We start from the raw sequence: 15761 nt of genomic DNA on the forward strand, positions 1-15761 counted from the left end.
TTATTTTGAAGATTTCGTTTAAATATTTCTGCTCTGTCACCCAAATGGTCGTTCTCCAAAATGTATTCTTCCAACTGCTTTGCCATAATTAAAACATTTTCGATATTTTTTATTTTCAACATCGGAAAGATCGTCAGAGTTATCTCCAACTGATTCTTCATTTGTCATTGCCACTAAATCTGCTTCGTTTATTTCGTCGTCCGCAATTAATTTTTGAATATCAGCCATTGTCATTACATCAAATCCTTCACCTTCTACTGCATGCGCCAATCTCACTATGTTCCTATATTCATCTTCTATTGGTGTAGAAAAAGTGTCCTGAACGTCTGCGTCTGCGGATGCACTTTCTCCCTGTATTTTTAAATTGTGAAGTGCATGTCTTTTTTTGAACTTTCTAAACCATCCATTACTAGCTACGAATTGATGATTGTCCTCATCGATTGACGATTGTCCTGTTTCCTTTAAATAATTAAATGTTTTTAGTGCTTTATGCTTAATTACATTCCCATCTAAGGGCAATCGTTTTTTTATCATGTCTTCTATCCACACCATAAGCGATTGCTCCATTTTCTCCATTATCTGCGGTCTAGGTCGAGCAGTTACTTTCGCGACGACAGAGGATCGAGATGCTACCGAACTTTTAATTTTTTCTTCGTGTTGTTTGATAGTTCTTATTGTTGACTCATTTAAGTTAAAATGTTTGGCAATACCACCTATCCTCTCTTGATTTTGAAATCGATCCAAAATTTGTATTTTCAATTCAATGGATAACAATTTTCGTTTTAATCTTTTTTCATATGGCATTTTTGTGGCTAAATTCAAAAATTTATTTGCATTTAAGTGAAGTTACACACATATAAATTAGGTTTAAAAGAAAGGTACTTATTCACCTTAAAATAATTTTGTCAGAACTCTTTTACGAAAAAACAACAACTGTTTCACAAATTTTTTATAATTTAACTGAAACTCGACTGAATATTTTTTCGCAATACTTTACACGCTTCAGATTGATGCTTTTATTTGCAATGCCGACAACAAACTAACAAACAAGTTATTACATCAAATGAAAGTAGCATAAGTCGTTGTGTGATGTTAGCACCGCGGGGAAGCCCTTTTTTTATACCCTGAACCCATTAATAATGGGTATAAGGGTATATTGTGTTTGTGCGAAAGCCAAATGTATGTAACAGGCAGAAGGAAGCTTCTCCGACCCCATAAAGTATATATATTCTTGATCAGCATAAATAGCCGAGTCGATCTACCCATGTCCGTCTGTCTGTCCGTCCGTCCGTCCGTATGTATGAACGCAAGGATCTCAGAACCTATACGAGCTAGAGAAATTTTAGATGTAGATGCTCCTAGTTCCCGCGCAGATCGAGTTTGTTTACGATAATCGATAACTTACTCCGTTTCCAAGCAATCGATAAAAATCTATACCGATATGCTGTTTTTTGGTTAATTTTGGTAAATAATAAGAGCTAGTGTCACCAAACTTGACAAATAGCTTCTATAATAGAATATATATATGCATTTGATGTTGGAAGAAGAGGGTTCAGGGTATCCCCTAGTCGGGAGCTCCCGACTAGAACCTCTTACTTGTTTAAATTTAAACATGGCAAAATCTCAAAATGAGTACCTGAAATTGAGCCCTTACTTCGCAATTTTTGAGTTTTGGAAGAAAAACTCTACGGCGCTTATGTAAATTAAAGCAACTCGATCAGCTGTTGATTTAAAGAAGCGGTACTTTTGCCACTCACATGATTTCCGCCAATGGGTGGAACACCAATATGTGAAATTGGAAAATGTGACATTTCTTTAACCAGTGGACAGAGGCTATTAGCGTCGAATTTTAGTACTTGCTATCGGAAAACTTTGTTTTCGAGCCCTTATTTCTTAACTCAGAGACAATTGCCCTCAATGCATGCTACACCCTCTTGTAGATACATATTTTAGGAAGCTTTAGGCTTTAGGATTTTGAGAAAATAAATTCATTGTAAACCAATCTTATAAAATTAATTCATAAAGTCTATCGAACTGCATACACGAACTGCCTGGGATCAGTGTTGAACAATTTTGTACAGAATTGGGCGGGAATCAAATCAGTTTGAATTATATGTAGTCATGAAAAAACGGCAAGAACTCACAATTAAATAAATTAATAAGTCAAAGCAAATCATACGAGAAGTATTAAGTAATACTTAATAGCGCAGTTTCTGGGAAAATTGCATTTTTCCTTTTTTTTCATTACACCCTATGTTAATGCAAGCCAAGTAAGAGGTTCTAGACGGGAGCTCCCGACTAGGGAATACCCTGAACCCTCTTATTCCAACACCAAATGCAGTTGTTGCATTGATGTTTTCGCTAGCTGCCCATCCAATTGCGCAGTTACATATAACTTTGGTTTTTTCTTAACCGATCTTAATGAAATTTTCTACAGTATATCTTATTGTAGCATGGAAGTCTATTGCATTGCAATAATTGTGGCTTAAATGGGTTGGCAATATAACTTGATTTATAGCTAAAAGATACTTGATATATATATATATATATACTATTCTAGAGTAAACATATCACTTTTGGTGACCCTAGCTCTTATTATTAACCCAATTTGCTCAAAAACAGGATTTCGATATCTATTTTTATCGATTGCTTGGAAACGGAGTAGGTTATCGATTATCGGAAGCAAACGCGATCTGCGCATGGACTAGGAGGACCTACAGCTAAAATTTCTTTAGCTCTTATAGTTTCTAAGAACCTTGCTTTTATGCATACGGACGGACGGACAGACAGACAGACGGACATGGCTAGATCGACTCGGCTATTGATGCTGATCAAGAATATATATACTTTATGGGGTCGGAAATGCTTCCTTCTGCCTGTTACATACATTTGCATTTTGCACAAATACAATATACCCTTTTACCCATTTTTAATGGGTTCAGGGTATAAAAACCACCAGATGGACTTTTTATGTCACTTGTGAGATACGACATATCCACTTATTTGAAATTAAAACAAGTAGCACAAACGGAGGGCGACTATGAGGAAAATTATTATAATATCAAGTAAGAGGTTCTAATCGGGAGCTCCCGACCAGGGGATACCCTGAAAACTCTTCTTCCAACACCAAATGCAAATATATGTACTATTTTAGAAGCTACATGTCAAGTTTGGTGACTCTAGCTCTTACTATTTACCAAAATTGCCCACAGAACAGGATGTCGATTTTTATCGATGGCTTGGAAACAGAATAAGTTATCGATTATCGGAAACAAACTCGATCTGCGCAGGCACTAGGAGCACCTACATCTAAAATTTTAAGTCTCTAGCTCTTATAGGTTCTGAGATCCTTGCGTTCATACATACGGACAGACGAACGGATATGGCTAGATCGACTCGGCTATTAACGCCGATCAAGAATATATATACTTTATGGGGTCGGGGATGCTTCCTTCTGCCTGTTACATACATTTGGTCTTTGCACAAATACGATATACCCTTATACCACTCACCATACAATGTATACCAAGGGTAATTCATCGTCGGCTTGTAAGAATTTTCAGAAAAGACCATGCACACATGCCAGCGATCAGGTACCCTTACCCTTACAACAAGCATGGAAAATAGCATTTTTGCACATGAACAGGCCAAACCCTTTAATAATATCACACAACTGCCACTCTTTCGAGTGAGTGTGCATGTGCACAAGCAGCAAGTCGCAAAAATTGAATATTGTCAAATTTTGGTCTTTTCTGAAAATTCTTACAAGCCGACGATGAATTACCCTTGCAGAAATACGACTTAGATATTTTTGTATTTTAAGCAAAATATGTCCCTACAGTAAGCAGAAAATAAATATAAATATTTTATTTAGGTCAATTAATTGTGTATTATATAAAATTAGATCAAATTCTTCTCATCATGCCTGACTGTATTTTAAGCAAAATATGTCCCTACAGTAAGCAGAAAATAAATATAAATATTTTATTTAGGTCAATTAATTGTGTATTATATAAAATTAGATCAAATTCTTCTCATCATGCCTGACTGGACGAAGAAATACATGATAGAGCATTTAAATGTGAGTGCCTATTGCTACCACAGGCACAAAAGGCACACAATTGAGGAAGTAACCTGTGGCTCGCGACAAACGCCGTGATCTACTTGTGCGCACATCCACACAACACAAACATAGGAATGTTTGTAGATCTCGGGGTTTTGTGGGAAGCTATGCAGGGAGAAAGAGATGGACGCAAGTGCGCGAAGCAATGATTGAGAGCGAGGCACATGCATACACATATACGTTTTTGGGCTGTAAGGATTTAAAAATGGCATACATACATATATTAAGAAAACGCATCATCAGCCGCGACGTTGTGAACTGAGCGAGATGCGGCTTCATACTGAGCGTTCGGCTTTTGAGGCCGGCGTTCGGCTGCCACTCTCAGCAGTATTACTCTGTCTGGGCACACTAAAATGGTCACAGGTACCATTTGGGCCGCCTCGTTTCGATTTTTCTTGTTTCGATAAAAAGGGCCATTTGCTATGTCTATACATTGTATGGTTAGTGCTTATACCCATTTTTAATGGGTTCAGGGTATAAAAAATATGGGCCGATATCAACAAATTAGTAGGGATTTTCCCAGGGCCTTTGAAATCCATCAGAGACAACAATGTAGAGCTCCAAAATTCAGTAGACATTGGCAATGCATTTGGAGCTATGTGGTCCAATTATTCCAGGGATGAAAACTTATCAAATGCGTATAAAGTTAATAAAGAAAACGTTCTCTCTCAGGTATATCTGCCCAACCACATATCCTCAAATTTTATGTACCTTGAATCTGAGTTCACACTAATGGAACTAGAATTAGCCCTTCAACACGCTTAAGGGAAAACTCCTGGGTATGACCGCATCTCGTACAATATGCTTCGAAACTTACCAATAGAAGGAAGGAAAAGAATACTAGAAATGTACAACATAATGTTAGATGGGGGTAACTATCCGCACGCTGGGAAAACGGCTACAATTATCCCAATCCTTAAACCAAACAAACCTTCCCACGAACTATCATCCTTTCGTCCCATATCCCTATTCTCCTGCCTGAGCAAAACACTGGAAAAAATTCTTGCCAAAAGGATCATGTGGTTTATATACAAAAATAAACTTATCAGCCCCAACCAAACCGCATTCAAACAACAGCACAGTACCATTGACTCCCTGTTGCATATCCATCATTACGCGTCAGATGCCCTTTCAACCAGAAATCATGCAACCATCCTGGCTACTGATTTTGAAAAGGCATTTGAGCGCGTTGGAGTGCACACAGTACTGGAGCAACTTTCCCGGTGGGGGGTTGGTCCTAAGACCTTCCACCTCGTGAAGGCTTTCATGACCAAGCGATCCACCCGTGTTAGAGTTAATAACGCCTTATCTAAGTGCTATAAATTACACAACGGCATACCACAAGGGTCTCCACTCTCGGTGGTTTTGTTCATGATTGCCTTCAACTCCCAAAATAACATAATACTAAAACGTAAGAAAATACAACTCTCCGCGTACGCGGACGATGTCATTATCTTTATTAACTGCAAAAATACAAATTTACTCTTCCTTACACTTAAACAAATACTTAATGATATCGTAGAATAGGGAAAACTCTCAGGAGCCACTCTTGCTTTAAACAAATGTAAGCTGTTCCATATTTGTAAAAAACAACGTTGTATATATCCAACTTTAACTGTAAATAACATAACAATAGAATAAACATCTACTATTAAAGTTCTTGGCTTTACGCTCGACAGAAGACTCACGTTTAAGCAATACTGTGTTAATCTTAGAGGTAGTCTTAGCAAACACCTTAATACCATTAAGCTCCTTGGGCCCAAGCGTTCCCTTGTTCATCCAACATCACTAATTCATGCCACAAGAGCCTTAATACTGGCCAAAATCGACTATGGGTTGGCAATCTATGGATGGTGCGCGCCATCCAACATCAAATTGTTCTCCCCCGCGTACCATGCAGCAGTATGGCGTAGCATTGACGCCTTTCCCACAACTCCGACGAAATGCCTTTTAGCTGAAGCGGGTCTTCCTGAAATACAGACGAGAACTGCGCAACTGGCTTTCAAACTCATCCCTAAAATTCTTTGCTCGACCAACCCAATTCTGCTTAAAGACTTTAACAGAACGGTTAAGCAGCGCCGAAGATTTAAAGTCTTGTCTACTATCCGTAGATGTTGCGGTTTTTTCAAAACACATCAATTGGAAACGCCATATCGTTGGAACAAAATCAGCCCAACCCCTCCTTGGCAACTACAGGACCACACCGTGAACACCTCTCTCCACTTATTAACAAAATCAGAAACACCCATAAGTATATTTCAGCAAATGCTAGCTGCCGAATCGGAAAATTCCCCAACTGGAGTTGGCTCTACAGTGACGGATCGAAAACAATTGACTCTACTAGCTTCGCAGTTGTAAACCAATCAGGAACTGTGGTCACATCAGGAGTGCTCCCTGCATACTTTTCTATATATTCCGCCGAAGCTGTAGCTGTTCTAAAAACATTTAAACATGCTCTCGAACTTAAGGAAAAATTTATAATATGCAGCGACAGTCTTTCTACTCTTAATGCCATTAACAACACATACAAACAAAACAGCCTCATATGCGAAATTCGACATCTTTGCATCAAACATGATACCAAAATAAAACTCCGAGCTGGCAGATGCAGTGGCTAAACTGGCTGGACGGTCTCCTTGCCTAACATTCATCCCTGGTGTCAGAGAAGACTTATGGCGCAACATTAAGGACATGAGAATTATCAATCCAACACATATTGAATAACTGCCCACAACTTAATAACATTAGGACTATTTGGCCAAATCCAACCTCTCTTCTTACGACACCTACTCACAATAATGTAAAATTGCTTATCATATTCTTAGACAGCAATAACATACTAAATAGCATATAGTAATATATATATAATTTAATATAATATATGTACATATAATACTATAAATAATTTAACTGTCGAGTCGATGGCCTTAGTAGCTAGCACTCCCTTATTATATTATTTTTATACCCTAAACCCATTAAAAATGGGTATAAGGGTATATTGTATTTGTGCAAAATCCAAATGTATGTAACAGGCAGAAGAAAGCATCTCCGACCCCATAAAGTATAAATATTCTTGATCAGCACCAATAGCCGAGTCGATCTAGCCATGTCCGTCTGTCTGTCCGTCCGTCCGTCCGTCCGTCCGTCCGTCCGTCCGTATGTATGAACGCAAGGATCTCAGAACCTATAAAAGATAGAGAAATTTTAGATGTAGCTGCTCCTAGCTCCCGCACAGATCGAGTTTGTTTCTGATAATCGATAACTTACTCCGTTTCCAAGCAATCGATAAGAATCGATATCGATATCCTGTTTTTTGGGCAATTTTGGTAAATAATAAGAGCTAGAGTCACCAAACTTGACATATAGCTTCTAAAATAGAATATATACATATATACATTTGATGTTGGAAGAAGAGGGTTCCCCTAGTCGGGAGCTCCCGACTAGAACCTCTTACTTGTTTTGTATAATAATTAATTATGTAAATAAATAAATAATATGATTATTCAAATAAAAGAGCATTCGAAAAACTAAAGTTCAAGCACACTGACGTTCCTCATTATTATTCTTAAACATAAATATGAATGTCGGACATTACACAATCACTGCGTACAGAGGCACACAAAAATAAAGTACCGTTAGGTAGTGCAACAGTAAAGTACCGCTGCACATAGAAGTGTCTGCATAAAATAAGCTGTGACCTAAAATTTGCAGTATTTTTTGTTTTTTAATTTTTAAGGTACATAGTAACAATATATTATTAATAAATGATGTTCCTTATAAAACAAGACATATTACACTTTCCAATGGTACCAAAATGTTTATTCAATTCCTAATAGTTTTGTTGCTACATGCCTCTTAAGTCATGAGTATCCACTGTATAAAATAAGCTGTGAGCCACTGTATATAAATGAAATAAGTTTAGGTTTTCTGCCCAAGTATAAAATCCAATTATTAATACATTTTCGATTACCACATTTGCATTTTTTGGCCAGGCACAATTCGAAATGTATATTCCTCAATATCTGAAATACATAATTAACTGAGCAATGCCGGGTAATACCAAGCGCACACAAATACATACATACATACATGCATACAATCTTTTATTATGCATCCGATTGTGTAACTTAAAAAAATTCATATTATTGTGACAATATACACATGTATGTATGCAAGTGGGTATGTATACAAAAATACATGCTTGAATTACTATAATCAGTGTTAGTTAGTCCCTATCAAAAGCGATTCAAAAGTGTTAGTATACACCGCATGTCTTTATCGGAAACTATTATCAGCCGACGAGTCATTTAGTTATTTCTCATTCAGTTGTCTACGTCGCTTAGAGCAGATAATTTATTTGTATTCACGACGAATACCATGTTCAACGTCAACCAAAGTAAAAAATGTGTTATATTAGACTGTGATGGTGGGAGCGACGATGCTTGGGCGCTGCTGCTGCTTCTCCGCGCAGAACAGTGCGGACTCCTTCAGTTGCTGGCAGTAACCATCACCGGTTGTGGTAATACAACATGTGAAAACGCCGCACGCAACATGAGGCGAATACTCATAGCTTGCTCCAGGAAAGATGTAAGTACAAGCATGAACTAAAATAAATAAAATTTTCAATTGTGATAGAATGGCTCTAACTTTTCAGTTAAACTTACATATGTATGTACAGTCACGGACAAAAGTATTGGCAATTTAATATCATCTAGTTTTATTGTCTATTTTGTCCAATATTTGATAATTATATATTTTTTATTCGATTATTAGCTATTTGTGCAAGCAATCCAATTATTTTTATAAGAATTGACAGCATGGCTAATTTTTAATAATTATTTAATTCCAAGTACCCGTAATTCTATAGGGACAGAAGTATTGGCCATTTTCAATATAGCGTTGTTATTTTAATATTGTTATACCCTGAACCCATTAAAAATGGGTATAAGGGTATATTGTATTTGTGCAAAATCCAAATGTATGTAACAGGCAGAAGGAAGCATCCCCGACCCCATAAAGTATATATATTCTTGATCAGCTCCAATAGCCGAGTCGATCTAGCCATGTCCGTCCGTATGTATGAACGCTAGGATCTCAGAACCTATACGAGCTAGAGACTTGAAATTTTAGATGTATATGCTCCTAGTGCCCGCGCAGATCGAGTTTGTTTCCGATACTCGATAACTTACTCCGTTTCCAAGCAATCGATAAAAATATTAGCAAATATAAAAATAAAATAAATCGATATCGATATCCTGTTTTTTGGGCAATTTTGGTAAATAATAAGAGTTAGAGTCACCAAACTTGACATACAGCTTCTAAAATAGAATATATATATGCTTTTGATGTTGGAAGAAGAGGGTTCAGGGTATCCCCTAGTCGGGAACTTCCGACTAGAACCTCTTACTTGTTTTATATATGGTCACACTTTTCTATGCCAAAATGCAAATCTGTAAGCACCGTTATTTGAAAATAAAAAAAAATTATTAGAAAAAATTGTTTAAGGATAGATTTACATATTTTTTTTGCAAAAAAAGCCGGTAAAAAGTGTGAAACCACCGTAGAGCAGCGAAAAATATTAATAATTTTACGCAAACACGCAGATCCTATTAAGAACTTGGTGAACTATAGGACAGAATTCAATTAACTATTCGGAGAATAATCCGTCGATTTTCCGACGACCTTACGGTAGAAAATGCTCAACGCACCGTTATGGGTCATCATTGCGCCAAAATAATAAGTAAGATCAAGAAAATCCCAAAAATTGTATCATCCCAATTAGTATCAGAGGTTAAAGAAGAGACTGTTAAAGGAATTCGCTCCAAAACTTTACAGAGGGTACTACACAAGGCTGGGTACAATGCGAGAATTGCAAGACGCAAACCACTCATTTCGAGTTTTAACTAATCGAAGAGATTGACATCTGCCAAAAAGGTTAAATCAAAGCCTTTAACTTACTGGAAGTCCGACGAGAGCCAGGTTAATATTTTTCGCTCAAAAGACCGAATCAAAGTATGAAGAAAACCCAATTCGGCGCACAATAAAATGAGATAATATTAAATTGCCAATACTTTTGTCCGTGACTGTATATATCCCAATATACAATTGAGTTGATTTAGCTATGACCCTTTGAGTAATAAACATACAAAGGAGACTTTGGGATCAAAATCTCTTTTTCAAATATATAAATTTAGGTACCCAGGTAGGTTGCAAACACAATACCCGGATATCTGTAGCTACTGCCGGTGCCCAAAATTCAATGACAGCTTCAGAAAAATTTGCAAGCAGCCCGTCAGTTTTTTACAATTTTTTATTTTTCGACCAGCAAGGCACTCTTTCTCAAAATAGGGTATTTTAACTATTGAAAACTGCTGTAAACAAATACCACTAATAATCTTATATACAAATTTTTATTCAATTTCTGAGAAAAATATAATTTCGTGCTTACTGTGCAACTATAGGTGCGCCGTGTGCGTAGCCATTTGATTTGAATGCCATGGCCTGCTGGCATTCAAATTTTCTACATACTTGCGCTGGGACTCGGCTTTGCAGAAACAATTTGGTACCCAATTTGTGTTGTTGTTTCTACTTACCTTGTAGAAACGACATAAAAATCGGAAACCAACATAGTGGCATTATTTGTTCCTCTTTTTTGCACTGAGTGTTATATGTCCTCGAAATCTTGATTCAAAATTTCAGCGATCAAAACAGACGATAACAAAAAAAAATGGGGTTTATATGCACTGTTGTGGTTTTGCAGCTGATGAGTTGTTGCTTCCTATGGTAAATTATTTTTATTTATTGTTTTTTTTTTAGTTTGATTTTGCGTTTGTCTCTGTTTATAACTCAATGACAAACTAGAAAATACCCTCAACCCAAGTATATGCGACCAAAAATACTTTTAAATATAAATACAGTTTATAAATTTACTTATTTGTATTCATTTATTAATTCTTCAGTTTAAATTAAACATATTTTAATTATATAGACATAAATATAGAAACCTAATTTACCCTATCCTGAACATTTAGAGAGATACCACTGTGGTAACTATACACTGTCTCTAGTGTCCTAGCGCTAACTTCCTCACTGGAAAGATTTGAAAAAGCCCAATCAATGTGAGAGTCATAATTTTTATACCCTGAACCCATTAAAAATGGGTATAAGGGTATATTGTATTTGTGCAAAATCCAAATGTATGTAACAGGCAGAAGGAAGCATCTCCGTGCATGCCCGCACGCAAGGATCCCAGAACCTATAAGAGCTAGAGACTTGAAATGTAGGTGCTCTTAGTCCCCGCGCAGATCCAGTTTGTTTCCGATAATCGATAACTTACTCCGTTTCCAAGCAATCGATAAAAACCGATATCGATATCCTGTTTTTTGGGCAATTTTGATAAATAATAAGAGCTAGAGTCACCAAACTTGACATATAGCTTCTAAAATAAAATATGTATATTCATTTGATGTTGGAAGAAGAGGGTACAGGGTATCCCCTCATCGGGAGCTCCCGACTAGAACCTCTTACTTGTTAAATCTAATACACAGCTAAACCCTTCCTGAGCAATTCATCGTAAAGGCTCCTACAGCTATCAAATTTTCTCAGGGATAAATTAAAATGTTCTAAAATTATGCAACTGTCCCTTAAAAATAAATGTTGCTGAAATAAATCCTCAAATTATGTTTTAAACAAACCAAGCGGATATGACGGACTTTTGTAAATAACTAATAAGCCTACCGACTAATAACAAAATATTGCATTCTCAAAAACGACTGATCTAGATATTTTCCTTTCACTTAAGCAATTAGATATATTGTTTAAAATTGCATTTTTGATATAAATGACGATTCCATTCTTAGGTCGCAGTGCATTAGGAATTACCTCGCAAACAACACGGACAACAACAGTAAACCCTGGAATTTCAATATTTTCATTTGAGTATGCTGAGGCCCCAACGAAACATAGAACAGATAACTGACGTTAACGTATCTGACCGAATATCTTCAATATGACAGTGAATGCTTTTAGTGTTATGAAAGAAAATGTCTTAGGCGGAACTGTTAAGTAAGTGATCATAGTGTGTTCCAAGTAGTTTTCCAGTCCGCAATTTCTGTATCTCATTTTGGACCTTATCGTCATTTTTCGGAGGCTTACGAGGAACAAAATCTCCTATAATAAACAACCCACAAGCAGTTCAGAAGGCCTAATGGTTTCATCCATGAAATCAAGGCTATATTCCATCCTACGTTTGAGGTTAACTTGAACTACCTCGCTCTCATTAAACGAGCTCGGAAGGGACGTAACAACATTGGCCACATGAATTGGTACATTGACCACTGCTCCTTTTATTGCATTTTGTCGGCCATATTCTAAAGACTTAATAATCAATAATAAACTCTCTAACCTGTGACCTTTGATTTCTATCCCTATCTCTTCCTTAAAGTCGTCGTCCTATGTTATGTTGATCGCGTGCTCGTCGAATATTGTCTTGTACTTGTTCGTTTGTACTATAAACTGGGTCTTCTTTGCGTCTCGATCGACGCGAACTTTTCGCCAATTGCTCCTTTTGTCTTACTAGAGAATAAGCTCGTCGCGTCGGGTGGTCTTCGGTATTTTGTCTCTGTTCGTTTTCCCTATAAACTTGGTCTTGTCTGCGTCTCGATCGACGCGAGGTATTCGCCAATTGCTCCTGTTGTCTAACTGGAGAATTAGCTCGTCGAGTCGAGCAATCTTCAGTATTTTGTCTCTGTTCGTTTGCCCTATAAACTGGGTCTTGTCTGCGAACTTGGTTTCGTTGCCTATTCCTATTTCGTTTAGTTTGACTAAATCCTTCAACTTCTCTACGCTCTCGTTGAGACTCTAGGTTGTTTATCCTCTCATGTTCAGCATATTCAGAATTAGATCTATTTAACTGATTTCTAGCTCGTTGCCTCTGAGACTTATTAAGAATTGACAACTTTTTTGTCCTATGCATTTTACTAGTTAAGTATAAAATTTTAATTACAATAAAAATGTTATCATTTAAAGTAAGTAATTTTAAATAATTCGAATTATTATTAAAGAAATTTAAATTAAATCAATTAAATTAAATTATATTGAGATAAATTACCTAAAATTAAATCAAGTAAATTAATTTATTTAAAAATAAAAATTTAAATGAATATTTTTTAAATTTTATAATATATTATATAATATAATATTATATTAAATAAGTAGGCAGCAACAAACCACATGCAAACAACAACAGTGCACATTTAGGTATTTTAAAAACCTGATTATTTAAGATGTTTAATTTAATTTATTAATGAAATTTTTTTTATTTTTATATATGTTTATTGTATTGAATTAAAAATAGGATACATTTTTATTACAATCAGAATTGTCTTAAATGCGTTTAGTATCTATGTGTAGCATCGCCAGATTTTTTTTTATAAAATCTAATGTAGCGATGAGTAGGTCAACTCCTGTTATTCCGTCAAAGGTTGACAAAGTTGGAAGTATAAGGAATGTGGTAAAGGCGTTGAAAAGCTGCCTGAAGTACTTTTTCTCATCAGAGTTGAAGCCACAAAGTGACTTAAGCAAGCAAGTTCCCTTTATTGTAGTTATGTCTTTCAGCTCTGAAAACGGCTTACTGTAACAGGGAGCTTCGTCTAACTCTAGAGCAATAGTTTGGTCATTTTTCTCCCTTTGATCAAGTGAGCATTCTTCTCATGGTAGACTTATTATTGTTTTGCTCTTGTGTACCTAGCAGTGCCATGGTTTGCACTTTTTGAGAGCTGGTTTGGAAATGGTACGTAAGGAAGGAGGGTTTGATTTGTCTGTTATGTAGTTGTCTAAACCGTGATGAGATGTCAATGTAACCGGTTGATTAACCAGTATTTATATCGAATGACCTTAACTTTATTTTGTATGTAAAGCTTCGGTCGGACCACCAATTGTCACGAAATCCTCTAGTTAACTATTAATCTTAGGGGGATTACTCTATGTAAAAGTTTGTTGGTCAACAAAGTTTAAAGTTTTAATCTCCCGCATAAATTAAAAATTTTGAAAAGTATTTTGAAGTTTATGAGAGTTACTTCAAACGCAAAAGTTTTTCAAATGTGCAAATTAAGAAAAGTTACCCTTCTTTAAGTTAATTTGATAAATTTATTTTGCGCACGAAGATGTAACTTCAGTGTCAATCCATTGAGTTGAAAAGTCACTCTGTGCTTTTGAAACTCAAGAAAGGTAGGTTGATCAGCAAAGGTAAAATCAAACATAAAAAAAATAAAGCTCGACAGTGAAAGAAACACAACAATTTCAGTCCCTGCTAGTTACAGTCATGTTTTCTTCTTCTCCACTCGCCAATCATATTTTTAAAATTTTTCATTTTTAGACCAGCAAAGCACCCTTTCTCAAAACATTGTATTTTAACTATTGATCAGTGCTGGAATCAAATACCACTAACCTACTTATTTAAGATTTTTCATTTAACGTCAGAGGAAAATAAGACTTCGTATTTATTGTGCAACTATTGGTACACTTATTAATAATTGTTTACTTTACCATTACTATATACACACATATAAGGGTATCTACGCCTCGCCGCGCCAAATTGTTTTTAATATGTGTGTCCCAACTAACACATTTTGTAAAAATCTGCATGCAAATTAACCGTTTGGTAGCGACCAATTGGAAAAATATTTTTATAATGGGAGACCAGCTTCCGATTTATTTGAATCCAAAATTAGAACTAAAGTAATATTATAGACTTAACCTGCAAGTCACCTATGTTTATGATTAAGCTTAAGTTTTTGAAGCTCAAAGTCTCGCTGTGATCTTATGCCGCAAGTCAGCTGTATTTATGCTAAAGCTTCTTTTCTTAAAGTTCAAAAGATCGCGGGCGGTTTTCGTATTGAAAAGCTAAAAGCTAAATTTGGGTCTTTAGTTTACGTTATGAATTGCGCATGAGAATCTGGATCTTTTTGTTAGAAAAGCCGCAGCTGCGTGTTAAGTGGACGTTATGATTGATGTTGGTCTAACAAGGGTGAAAGAGCTAATTAATTGAAATAGAAACTTATTTCGAAATATTGTTTATAATTTCCATAAGAATTGCATTGCCTTGGGTGATAATTCCTCCCTTTCTTAAAAACATTCGTCCCCGATTCTTACTGGATTCTTTTTAAAGATTCAATTTGTTCGTTTAATTGATTTTATATGTCAAACTCAGTTTCTGGGGCTTAAGTGTTATGGCGATTTTAATTTTAATATAATGATGGGATTTAAGTTTATTAAAGGGCAACGCTTAAGAAGCTTTATCATAATAAAACTAAATGTTTGTATAAATAAAAATAAGGTTATTTTTGAATGATTACTATTTAGTTTAACACAACTATTTTTGATAATGTATCTGTAATTTCTAACTGAAGTTCAGTGTTCAGTGAAGTTGCTTATGGTTACTATGGTTACCTGGCCTGTAAGCCAGGTTTCGTTAATACAATTTGTGCCTGACACTAAATAAACTAAAAAGTCTGTTATAATTTCTATTGGTTTATTTTTTCGGATATTTTTATACAATTTGTAAATTATTTATTAAGGAGATATACAAAGCAATTTGCGTCAAAAATGATGTGGGCAAAATTATTATATATTTATACCC

General features: G+C 35.8%; 1 protein-coding gene across 1 annotated transcript in view; it reads left to right on the forward strand.

Annotated features, from left to right (window-relative positions):
• The first annotated feature begins 8319 nt into the window (after window positions 1-8319).
• Window positions 8320-15761, forward strand: part of LOC115765164 (pyrimidine-specific ribonucleoside hydrolase RihA) — a 48778-nt gene continuing 41336 nt past the window's right edge. Inside the window, exon 1 of the mRNA XM_030708575.1 lies at window positions 8320-8710. Within this exon, the coding sequence (XP_030564435.1) occupies window positions 8501-8710 (210 nt within the window). The 5' untranslated portion in view covers window positions 8320-8500. The remainder of the gene's footprint in view (window positions 8711-15761) is intronic.

Source organism: Drosophila novamexicana, unplaced genomic scaffold, assembly GCF_003285875.2.
Source record: "Drosophila novamexicana strain 15010-1031.04,08,12 unplaced genomic scaffold, DnovRS2.1 tig00000932-arrow-arrow-pilon, whole genome shotgun sequence".
Classification (NCBI taxonomy): Eukaryota; Metazoa; Arthropoda; class Insecta; order Diptera; family Drosophilidae; genus Drosophila; species Drosophila novamexicana.